General features: G+C 32.9%; 2 protein-coding genes across 2 annotated transcripts; both read left to right on the forward strand.

The window, feature by feature from the left end:
• The first annotated feature begins 4770 nt into the window (after positions 1 to 4770).
• Positions 4771 to 9149, forward strand: LOC140450832 (uncharacterized). Its single transcript, XM_072544506.1, has 2 exons — positions 4771 to 4854; positions 7728 to 9149. Exons 1-2 carry the CDS (start codon positions 4771 to 4773, stop codon positions 9147 to 9149), a joined length of 1506 nt encoding a protein of 501 aa, XP_072400607.1.
• A 471-nt stretch (positions 9150 to 9620) lies between these two features.
• Positions 9621 to 11288, forward strand: LOC140450833 (uncharacterized). Its single transcript, XM_072544507.1, has one exon. The coding sequence runs from the start codon at positions 9621 to 9623 to the stop codon at positions 11286 to 11288; it is 1668 nt and encodes a 555-aa protein (XP_072400608.1).
• Positions 11289 to 13128: the final 1840 nt, after the last annotated feature.

Raw genomic sequence — 13128 nt, forward strand, 5'->3', positions numbered from 1 at the left:
CACAATCTTGAAAATTAACTTTATTCAATACCAACAATATTACAATACTTTTAACTAACTGACAACTATAAACTTCAACATTCAAAATACAACTGTTCCCCAATTGTCAAAAACATCTGTTATATATATATATATATATATATATATATATATATATATATATATATATATATATATATATATATATATATATATATATATATATATTGAAATGATTTCAATATGTTAAAAAGGATACAACTTAAATGGATTTTTATATGAGTTTGTTGTTCATGAATTTCATGAAGCCATCACAATGTGGGTTCGACTCTGAAATAAAAGAGAGAAAAAGATTAGTAAATTGTTAAATAAATTAATTTTGACTTACCTGGTATGGTGTTAATAATTTCTGAATAGTATAGTTGCCTAGTGTATAGGTGAATCGTCTAAACCTTAAAAAGAACAAAAAAAGAAGAATTCTTAAAAAATATTTAAACATAGAAATTTTGAAAACGTCAGAAAATAAACTGTCAAGCAAGTCTATGGGAGCTAAATTAATAGGGGTTTTGTTAAATAAGAAATTACAATGATGTGGAGATGAAAAGAATAAATTGTATTAGCATTGTAATAGAATAAGTTTTATATCTGAACATTTTTTTTTATAAATTCCCAAATTAGATGTGATTAAAGTGATTATGAGAAATTAATGTGGATTGACAAATGTGTCAGAACAGGACAGTTTTATGGTTTAAAAAAAAAAATAGAAGACGAAAAAAAAAAAAGAACGTTGGTTGCTGTTAGCAACGAATGATAGATTTTGGGAGGCCGACAAGAAATTTTGAAAGGAGAGTCTTGAAATTGTGGAATAGGTCGGGAGTGTTTTTTTTAACTCGTCTAAAGAGAATTTTAGTTTTTCCACAGTTTCCACAGCAGAGATATCCAGAATTTGTTCCAGAGAGTAAGAGAAACAATTTAACTTATAAATTATTATTGGAGTACAGAAATGTCATTTAAATTGAGAAAATTAAAATTCATGAATTAACATAATTGCGATAGGCCTTAAAAAAATTGAAAATATTAATGATCATTAAATTAAAAATAGAATAGTACGTACCTTAACTTCCGAAGAGAGGATTGATATTCCAGTTTCACCAATTATTTTGCGAGTAGTTAGTTTTCTTTAAATAAATCAGAACTGTTTTAAAGTAAGGTTGGATAATAATTTTGGGGATCATTTGAAATTTTGATTATATTTGAATGCAAGTTAAAAGTCAGCGGAATAAAGTGTTCATTTTCTTTTCTTTATAGTTCATTTAAACACTTTATAAAGTTGCAATATTTATTTAGTTTTTAGGTACTTGTATAGAGTCTCCACATTTTGTAATAAATTTTTATTGTCACGACTCTAAACCACATTAAGATTTATACGATTCCTATTTTTGTAAATTTTTAAAGGCAACCCAAGTTGCAGACGAATTTTATTGTTTATATTAAATTTGTTCAATATTAATAAATAACGTGCTTCATTTGGGTTAATTTATCAAAGGTCTAAAGTAAATTTTGGTTTAATTTCTTTTTGAACTCTACCAGGAGACTACAGAGTCGACGTCACACAGTGACAGATTGCTTAGAACACATAATTGAGCTAGCTGAGGTATATATTAAATTAAACAACGAACCACAGATTTTAAAAATTACAACATTTATTATAAATAAAAATACAATTAATAAAATACAACTTTTTCAATATATATATATATATATATATATATATATATATATATATATATATATATATATATATATATATATATATATATATATATATATATATATATATATATATTTTCTGACATTCCAAACTTCACTAGACATTTCAAGAATTTTCGATGTTATCTTGAATGTTCTCGAACTACTTCTCCTTTTTCGTCAATGGACTTTTCCTATGTGGGATAAATCTTTCGTAACAATATTAAGTGGAATTTGAAAATGAGTGTTTTTTTGTTAATTACATTCATGAATAGATTTCACAAAGTAAAGAATTTCAGAATAAAAGTGGTAAAGTTATTACTGAGTTACCAAACAATAAATATAATCAAAATAAAACCACAAGTAATAAAATCAAATATTTTTTAATAATGAACGTATTTTCAAAGACAAAACATGACATTAAACAAAAACAATATCAACTAACTAAACATTTTCTGAATCTGATTCCACATTAGTGTCACTCTCTCCACTATTAACATTTATTACTATTGGACTAATTTCTTGACGATCAAATATTCTTTCTCTCTCATACCATTTAAATATTTCTCTTTCAGTATGATTGATAGAGTTTTTCCACATATCAGGACTAATCATGGAAAGTGCCTCGTGCCACATGTTTAGGAAGTTGTTAGCGCTATTACCATCTCTACCAATGTGCCTATTGTAATAATTTTTTGCTATGCCCCAAATTAATTAAATATGGTTAAAAATACAATGGTAAGGAGGAAGACGTAAAACTTTGTGTCCATACCGTTCTGCCATATCGTCCACTATATACTTGGTTTGTGGTCTATTTCTAAAAAAATGTTTAAAATAAATGACATTTATATGTAAGATGATATCTGTATATTTACTGAAAAACGATGCGCAACAGTTCTGTTTTGAACATCATATGGGAATAAGGAATGTTTTGTTCTGTCAACCACTCCTCAATAGCACTTTTTGACCATCCTGTATTCGGAGTTTTATGCAATAACATACTGTGATAAGGTGCATTATCAAGTACAATTAGAGAAGGATTCTCTAAGTTTTGCAGTAACTGATATTCAAACCATTTCAAGAAATTTGCCTGGTTCATTTCCCCATGATAATCACTAAGTTGAGTTTTTGAACAAAATATTGCTTCAGCACCCTCTATAAATCCGGTTTCATTTCCAGCATGGAGTATAATATATCTGCAATGATATTATTTAAATGTTCATATAACAACTTACGCTAATGCTACAAACCTTTTGTCATCCGTTTTAGTGGTTTTAACACTCTTTATATTTTCATTTTGCCAAGAATGACCAATGATCCCATTTTGAAATATCCAAGTTTCATCGAGAAACACGAATTGGTATATACCTTCATCCTTTGCTTCTTTATATGTTCTCAAGAATTGTACTCTTTTACAAACAACGTTAGGTAATTCCATAAGTCCTCGTCGTGGATTACCCTTCATCCACCCAAACCCAAATTCTTTGAGCAATATTTTTAAAGAAGTGGTACTACCATTAAATAATTCTTTATCTTTCAGTTGGGACCACAATGATTGAACCGTTACGTGCTATTCTAAAAGCATACAGAAATAAAATTATGTTAAATGTATATTTGTTATAATCATACTTACTTCTCTGGTACATATTATAAATGGTATCACGAATAGAGCTTGTATTTAAAGTTGTTGTATTTGTTACTCGTTTATTAGTGCAACGCTTTTTCCTTGGTGACTCGAACTGTTCACCTTTTTTCTGCATTTGACATATGCTGCTTACTGTTCTTACGCTGATTTTTGAAGCAGCAGCTACACGCTAAAATAGAAATTTTTGTAAAAGTAATGATATTTTATTTGCATATTACCTCTTGCATAGCGTTTAAGGGTAACAAAGGGTTATTATTATTCCTTTCTTCTTCAAAATAGTTAACTAATGAAGCCACAAGTTCTTTGCTTCGACTATTCAGCTGTTTGGGCATTTTGACAAGTAAATAAATGTTTTTCACAAGATAACCTCAAAAATCGACGATACCACGAGTACAAAAGTCACAGAAAACTGATTGAAAACTCAACAAACGACGCGGCAACATGACAATATTTCTGGTAGTGACTAATCCTCCATCAATAATTGGTGGTTTCTTTATGAACATTTTAACACAAAATTTTACAATGACGGACGTCTAAATCAAAAAAGCTATATATACATAGCTGTATATACATTATTTTGTTACAAAAGTTTTTTTATTGATCGGGTTATTATTAGAAATGATTGATTAGTAAATTAAAGTAACATACACTTTTCTACAGAAATGTAGCTACACATACAATAGAATTACGACCTTGGTAACGTGCACGCAACTTTATTTGGCTTTTACTGTATCCTCAAAATTCCACGGTAAAAGACCACATCTTCGAAAACCATTTTTCAAAATTTCTTAAGTAATCCTTTCTTGAAGGACCTGTTCAAGTAAAGGACAAAAGTCTCTTTTCCGTAAAACTGGATTCTCGAGGTGATCATTTCGCCACTGGTTCACCTGTTGTTTCCACCCTTCCTTGAGTGTTCTAAATACTGCGACATCCATCGGTTGTAGGAGTTGGGTAGCATTCGGATATAATGCGATCAAAATTATACCGTTTTCATCACAAAACTTGCTTGTATGGTAAGTTAGATGGAAGACGTGACCATCGATAAAAATAATTACTGGCAAAACAATCTTCTCTCGAATTAACCATGAGTGAAATAGCGTAGTGATATATTCATAAAAATTTGGACCATTCATCCATCCTGAGTCGGATTTACCGATTCCCCACCTTTCAGGAACACTATTCGCAATATCACGTGGTACCCTGTCATACTTAAAGACCACCATTGGAGGTGCTACTTTTCCTCCTGCACTTGCTGTAAAGTTAAGCATACTTTTTCATTCGAATTCACTCGTTGAAATACGTTTTTTTGCCCTCCGCTTGCTAGTACTTTATTACCTTTGGGGTTCAGGAAAAAAGCTGACTCGTTTCCATTATAGACTCGGCTTGGATCTAGTAAGATGTCAAAATTACCACCTTCTTTCAAGAATAATGAAACTTCTTCAAACCAGTTTTTGATTCCTTGTTTAGATACAGATGCTCTGGTAATTGTTAGTTTCTGCGTTGTTCGAACTGAAATTTCTGGATGACGGATTTTAAGTCTTTGTAGCCACCCTAATGTTGGTCTATCATCTTTAAACGGGTTTTTTCGTTTTAATTCTCGAGTCAACAATTGAACACTATCTTTTTTAATAGGGAAACCGCATTTCATCTTTTGTAATAGGGAAACCGATATGGCCCATTTTCCGATTCCATGTAACCAAAATAGATTCCTCTTGCTGAGATAAAATTGTTTCTGGGCCCATTCGACGTATCTTTGGAGACTTGCCTTTTGACTTATTAGACAGTGTCATTCTTGGAACGGTATGATTTCTTGAAGTAGTAGCTACTGGAACCCCATGAGAAATATCTTCTAAGGCCCTGTCCATCTGCCATTCTTCGTAATTAAATAATTTGGGTCGTTGAGGCATAATTTTATTTATTTCTTTCCTGAAACAATGATATTATATTCTAGCGGCACAATATAAAACACTGTAGAGACACGCATTCATAAGTAAATATTAATGCAGAAAATAGGATAAGTATTATAAAAAGAGGCATTAGTGACAGTGATGTCAACTACTGATTAGTTAAAATTGGTTCGTAAACAGTACGTGGCACCAAATGACCATAACTGATTTTTACCATATAGTCATAATCAGTAGATGTCATCCCTAGTTTTAGCAAAAAAATAACCTTAAAAAATTTAAAAGACCTGCTAACATTCTTGTAAAATGCTCCATTAAAAGCTCTAACTTAAAACTGTATTATAAAGTACTATAGAAATTGTATTACAGCCAAAATTAAAAATCATTGCACAGAGAAACTTCAAACTCGGCTAGTGGTATTTAGATGTTGCCAGCTTTTCATAAATTATGAAATCTTAATGTAATAATGGTTGCCTACCAGTAATTTCACCTTATTTTCCTAAGAGTGACAAATACTGATTCAGTGACCACTACTGATTCATTACCTTACCAAATTTTAGCAGGCAGGTTACCAAGTAGGCTATGACGTAGATTTATTTAAGTACAGTTATGAAAAATTTACTGCTTTCTTCGGAAATTTTAACTAGATATCATTACTATAGAAAGTTTACAGTTCGCGTACATAATCAAGTTGAAAACTTGTTTTGAAATAGTAACGATAACTGTACCTAAAAAGTATATAAATTTTAACATTGTGATATACTACCTTAAGCGCAATGGCATCCTTTTCTAAATGGACGTAGTTCCGAAAGACGATTGCAGGGACAGGCGCGAGAAATTGTGTAAAATTTTTATAAAGATTTAAAATACGTTTAAATACATTTCAAATAAAAAAATTAAATTAAAATTTTTTAATATTATACCTTTTATAAAGGAATTTTTAAATAAATTTAAAATACAGTTCTATGTTGCGTAATTTTTGGGGTTACAACCATGTCGCGGACCTGATTGAATATAATTGATATTGATTGAATAGATGTTGATTTATTCTAATTCTATTTTTTTTTTCAGGTTAAAAAACAGATGCTCAAATGCGGTGTCTCAAATGGTGTCTGAATACATATAAATGGATTTTTAATTATTAAGGAATGCTGACATCATGGAGTTTGGTTTGCTCGTTACCACAAAAGATTTTCTGTCGAAGATGCAATTTTAAGTTTGATCTTTTTTATGGATTCGTAAATATACTATGCTTGTGTATGCGATCGACGCCGAATTGGATGTAGAATATAAGGCAGGATAGCATCAAAACAGAGATAGATGATTGTGTTTAGAAAAAAAAAGACAACGGCAAATAGCATTTAAAATCTTGATCTATCGATGATTAATGTACTGTCCTGAAGCATTGTTAATATTAAATTTTATTTTTTACGGTGTTTTTTTACAGCCAGTTTTCCTATAGATCTAAATTAATTGTATAATTTTTTCAGAAAAAAATATTAATATTTTATGAACTTTATCAACAATCTTAAACTTCTTCTTTTTATGTAGATATGACCCTGTCTGTTTTTCAATGTGCCTCCAGTAAGTTGGGGTTCCATCGTTTTCGTTGTCTTCCTACTGACGATATTCCCATTGGGGAACCGTCTTTTGCCGTCTTTACTGTTCTATTTGTTGTCAGTTTTAGACTTAAACTGTAAAATTATTAACCAGACACAAAAAGTATATATAATAATGTGATGAGGCACTTGGACAGTCCACAACAAAGTAGATTTCGAATTAAGTAGAGAGCTGCAGAAGAGTTTGTTGTGGAACTCTGAGGACCTTATCGTCTTATTTATTTAGAAATACTTTTTGAATAAATGAGACTGGTTCAATAACAAGCTGTTCAAGTAAGACTAACTCACTAACATATATTAATAAATTTATTATTCTCCTGGTGTAACAGTGATGATACTAACTTTATAAATCCACATATTTTACAAGTTTATTTGTAATAAACATTACGCCAGTGTCGGCTTTATATTTAAATTATTGGTGTATAATTATGCAATAATGAGTAGAGTACTAACTGAAATTCAGAAATACACAGAGCACTTCAAAAAACAACACTGGATCTATTCCTAGCACACCGAATGAGATTGTCAGCTTGACAAGTAGTATTTCCTCACCACCTCAGACACTCCTTTCAACTGCTTGTATTACGGTGTTTGACAACTTCAACAATCCACATCAGTGTAGAGTGCTTCTTGATAGTGGAAGCCAAATAAACTTCATTTCTGAGAAACTTTCCAATATTCTACAATTGCCTAAAACTCAAATTGATACTTCCATATCCGGAATAAATCAACTGCAAACTAAGGTTACATACTCCATTTCTTTACTTTTCACATCCAACATTAACAATTTTCAAAGACGTATAACTTGTGTTGTCTTAACTCGCATTACAGATAACTTGCCTTCCTTGCCAATTAGTACTGACAAACTACGCATCCCAGAAAATATTACTTTGGCTGATTCTGAGTTTAACAAACCTGCTCCTGATAGGAGCAGATATATTCTGGGATCTAATAAGCATAGGGCAAATTAAACTGGGTCGTAATCTACCCATCCTACAAAAAACCAAGTTAGGTTGGCTAATATCTGGACCTATACACACCAAAACCAACACATATACAAGTTTACACTGTTCTGTAACAAACAACTTGGATACACAACTTTCTAAATTTTGGGAAATAGAAGAATATCCAAAAACTGAATTTCTTTCTGACGAAGAAAACTACTGTGAACAACATTTCAAAGAAAATGTAACTCAAGACGCAGATGGACGTTTTATCGTCACAATTCCACTCAAAAAATCAATTTCTGAACTTGGAGATTCCAGAACTGCAGCAACTAACAGATTTTTTACATTGGAGCATAAATTGCTTAAAAACAATGATATGCGGTTACAATACCATCAATTCATTAAGGAATACATTGATCTTGGGCACATGTCTTTGGCTGAAGATCAAGATGACAAAAACGGTTTCTTTCTTCCACATCATTGTGTGCTTAAGGCTGAATCTACTACTACACAACTTCGTGTCGTTTTTGATGGTTCAGCTAAAAGTTCGACCGGTGTTTCACTTAACGACCTTATGATGGTCGGTCCAAACGTACAAGACAACTTATTTTACATATTATTGCGCTTTAGAAAACACAACTACGTCTTGAGCGCGGACGTAGCAAAAATGTATCGTCAGGTACTGGTACAAGAATCTCAACGCAACCTTCAAAAGATTCTATGGCGTTTTAACGCTAATGATAGCATTCTAGTATACACCTTAAACACTGTGACATACGGATTAGCTTCTACCTCGTTTCTTGCCATTAGATCACTTCAAGAAGTCGCTCATAGAAACATGAATAGTTTTCCTAAAATCTCTAATATCATTTTACACGATTTTTATGTTGACGATCTCCTAACAGGTGCAGAAACTGTAAATGAAATCATACAAATTAAAGAACAAATCACTAGTCTACTTCTACGTCACGGATTTCCATTGAGAAAATGGATCTCAAATGATCCAGCCTCATTGTCCAATTCCAACCAAACCCCTTTGCACATTGGTGAAGGTGACCAAACCAAAACACTTGGTTTACTTTGGAATCCCAACATCGATTGCCTACAATACTCGATCAGTGGATTAACTCCTCCTTTCAGAATTACAAAAAGACAAATCTTGTCATCAACTGCACAGATTTTCGACCCTCTTAGACTTCTATCACCAGTCACTGTCACTGCTAAAATCATACTCCAAGAGCTTTGGAAGCTCAAAATATCATGGGATGAAACTGTACCTGCTGACTTATACACGACTTGGCCTTAATATCATCCTCAATTACAATTACTCAACTCTATTAAAATACCACGACAAGTGTCTTGTCCAAACCCAACCTCAGTGGAACTGCACGGGTTCTGCGATGCTTCGCAGCACGCCTACGGTGCATCAATATACATACGTTGCTGTGATACATTGGGAAATTTTACTTCCAACTTGTACTGTGCCAAAACACGGGTCGCTCCCCTCAAAACTTTAACTATTCCACGATTGGAGCTTTCTGGCGCTGTTTTACTGGCACAACTTGTTAGCAAAGTAACTTCTTCTTGTGAGTTTGATTTCCAAAACATTTACTACTGGATTGATTTCACAATATGTCTATCATGGATCAATTCATCCCCACATATATTGAAGACCTTTGTCGCTAACAGAGCGGCAACCATTCAGCAACTGTCGAATGTCACTTCATGGTGTTATGTAAATACTAAGGACAATCCTGCAGATTTACTGACACGTGGTATGACACCTTCTAACTTAGCTTCCTCAAATTTTTGGTTTCATGGACCTTCTTGGTTGATTCAAACTGAATCTCAATGGCCAACTAACAATACTCAACAATCTTCTATGATTCTTACTGAAAACCTTCCTGAAGTTCGAAACAAGAACTTTTCTCTTATCAACATTGTCAACATATTCGACACTTACATTATTGAGTTGATCAACAAACATTCTTCATTCTTTAGATTACAGCGTATATTCGCTTATGTTTTAAGATATATGAACAATCTTAGAATTTATGAGATCTCCTCTAGACAGCTTGGTCCTCTAACGGTCGTTGAACAGCATCAAGCGCTTTTCTTTTTGATTCGTGCGGTACAGCGTTACCATTTATCTGAAGAATATCACCAGTTATCTTCTTCTAAACCTCTTAATCGAAGGAGTAAATTATTATCCCTACATCCCTTCTTCGACACCACACACAAGGTAATACGTGTTGGAGGTCGACTACAACACTCCAATTTTGATTTGGATAAAAGACATCCAATTATTCTCCCTTCAAAATGTCACCTTACAACTGTCATAGCACGCTCTGAACATATTAGACTTTTACACACTGGACCACAAGCTCTCTTATCAGTTCTGAGAGAGAGATTTTGGCCTCTAGGAGGACGCAACCTGGTGAAACGTGTGGTTCGCGAATGCATACAATGTTTTAAGGTAAACCCCAAACCTGAATCACACCTCATGGGAAATCTTCCTGCTTCTCGCGTCACTCCTTCTAGGCCTTTCTCGATAACTGGTTTAGACTATGGTGGCCCATTCCTACTACGTGATCGTAAGGGTAGAAATTTCAAAACAACTAGAGCTTACATTTCACTTTTCGTGTGCTTCGCCACAAAGGCTGTACACTTAGAGTTAGTCAGTGATCTCACAACTGAGTGCTTCCTGGCATGTCTACGTCGTTTCACTTCGAGACGTGGTAAATGCAATGAAATACATTCTGACAATGCGACTACATTCGTAGGAGCTAACAACGAATTAAACAAATTTCTTTCTTGTAACGCGAATAGCATCGCAAATGGTTTATCACAAGATGGTATTCAGTGGAAGTTTATACCTCCCAAATCTCCCCACTTCGGGGGCATTTGGGAGGCTGGAATTAAATCTACAAAACAACATTTAAAAAGGGTACTGGGCAACGCTTCATTAACTTTTGAAGAATTTAATACAGTATTGTGTCAGATAGAAGCCTGCCTCAATTCCCGTCCTCTTTGTCCTCTTTCACACGATCCCAATGATCTAACTCCTCTCACACCTGCACACTTTCTGATTGGAGACAACCTGATGGCGCCACCCGATCGCCAGTTACATGATGTGGCTGAAAACCGACTTTCAAGGTTTCAACGACTACAATCTATGGTGCAGCATTTTTGGACCAGGTGGTCCAAGGAATATGTATCCTCCTTACAAGCCCGTCTCAAATGGAAGACAAATTTTCCACAATTAATCAACGTTGGCGCTATGGTCCTCATTAAAGAAGATGGAGTCCCACCACTAAAATGGAAATTAGGACGAATTTCCAAACTACACACTGGCGATGATCAAGTCATTCGTGCCGTCACCGTAAAGACTGCTACCAGTGAATTGAAACGTGCCGTGACCAAAATTTGTGTTTTGCCGAACTAGCTTATTTTCTTTCGAACCCCTACAGTGCTTCAAGGCCGGGACTCTATGTTAGTGCCAAAACCGGGCCTGTTTAAAACACGTGACATCAAGGCGAAAGATGCTCCCTTTCTTCCGCGTCCCTTTCCCCGTACCGGTCGCATCGCGTACCGTAAAAGACACAGTCCACTGCCAGCTACTGAAGAACGCAGACATTCATTTACTTTAGAAATTATATCGCATGTATTTTAAGGTTACTACAATAAAAACGTGAAATTCTCAAAGTTTGTACAAATTTATTACCAATATCCAAATCTTATGCTATATTATGGAACCACATCTTATTTGTCGCAGAATATGTCAATTACTTATTTATATGATTACGTTACAGATTACGAGTAACTATAATTACATCTCGAACAAATGGACTCTTATGATTTACTAACGAACTAATATTATGCTGAACTAAATTGCCTTTGTGTTTACTATATTTATAACAATATCGGTTATTAGGACAACGATGATGTTTTTGTACAAATGCTGAGTCTTTCAGGTTAGATTTGTAGCAAAAGTATTATGAAACAGGACACATATCTGTTATTCAATACCTGTGCTCAAGTTTCTATTTGTCCTACTAAAAATTGGTAAATAATTTACGTAATGGACAATAAGTATTCTTTCGGATTTTTTTATGAATTAAATAATTATGGCAATATTTCACCACATTGCCAAGGAATATGACTACCACGACCAATCCAACGTTCAGAAAAGTTGTATTTAAGTATGTTCTATCTTCTCTCAAGAATGTGGTGGTGTACCATCTTGCATAAACCACATATTTTGGATTTTTAGCATTTTAAAATATAGAAAAAGTAATACAACGCCATTATAGAAACTTAAGAAGCGATAGCAAAGGGAAATTGTAAACATGATGATGTCTGAATACGGACACGGCACCTAAAGAAGAAGATGAAATATCTTTTCTCCAATAAGACATTTAGCACCCATAACAAAGCATTTTGTGATGTTACGTTATCATCTTTAAGTTGTTTTAATAAGAATAAACTATGAATTATGCGTATCTACAGGTATTCAGTGCTTTACCGCACAAATATCAAACTAAGAATTATTGTTATTGTTCTGAAGCTATTTTCTTGTGGCATTTTAAAGTATTTACTATTTAAATGGGAATAAGCCACAATTAAAGGTTAAAGTACGTTTATTGACGTTTCAATTTCCATTTCGGAAATCGTTCTCAAAATACAAACATTAGAAAATTAAACAAATTTTGTTTTTTTGTTACTTAGTAAAAAATTCTAATAATTAAAAAAAAAAAATTGTTTAATTTACTAATGTTTGTATTTTGAGAACGATTTCCGAAGTGGAAATTGAAACGTCAATAAACGTACTTTAACCTTTAATTGTGGCTTATTCCCATTTAAATAGTAATTAAGAATTATTGTGCAGTTGACTTATAAAATGCATTTATCTCGAAAACGGTTGAATTTTCAGGTTACTAACAAGTATACATTTTATTTGTAAAAATAATGTCTCTTTAATATTTTTTAACACAAATAGAGCTAACTTAAAGAGCAAAAAAGTTAATCGGAAATTTATCCCACACATGTGGCATATGTGGCGCCCTCTATTAGTTACATTAAAGTAAGTATAAAATTATAATTTATCCTACTCAAAAGCATCCAACTGTAAATTTTTGTCCATAAATATTTACAAATGTAAAAGTTATAGCGAAAAATAAAATTTTAAATTTTGCACTTTAACACCCTGTATCTTTCTTAATATCAACATTTTATTACAGCAAGTTGGCTTAAATCGTAATATTTATCTACGGTTTGTGTTTGTA

The sequence above is a fragment of the Diabrotica undecimpunctata genome, chromosome 9 (genome assembly GCF_040954645.1).
Source record: "Diabrotica undecimpunctata isolate CICGRU chromosome 9, icDiaUnde3, whole genome shotgun sequence".
Taxonomy (NCBI): Eukaryota; Metazoa; Arthropoda; class Insecta; order Coleoptera; family Chrysomelidae; genus Diabrotica; species Diabrotica undecimpunctata.

Coding starts and splice junctions, on each gene's coding strand:
- LOC140450832 (XM_072544506.1), top strand. CDS start 4,771: ATGTCAAAATTACCACCTTCTTTCAAGAATAATGAAACTTCTTCAAAC. Junction 4,855..7,727: donor GTTTAGATACAGATGCTCTG/GTAATTGTTAGT, acceptor CTCGCATTACAG/ATAACTTGCCTTCCTTGCCA.
- LOC140450833 (XM_072544507.1), top strand. CDS start 9,621: ATGACACCTTCTAACTTAGCTTCCTCAAATTTTTGGTTTCATGGACCT.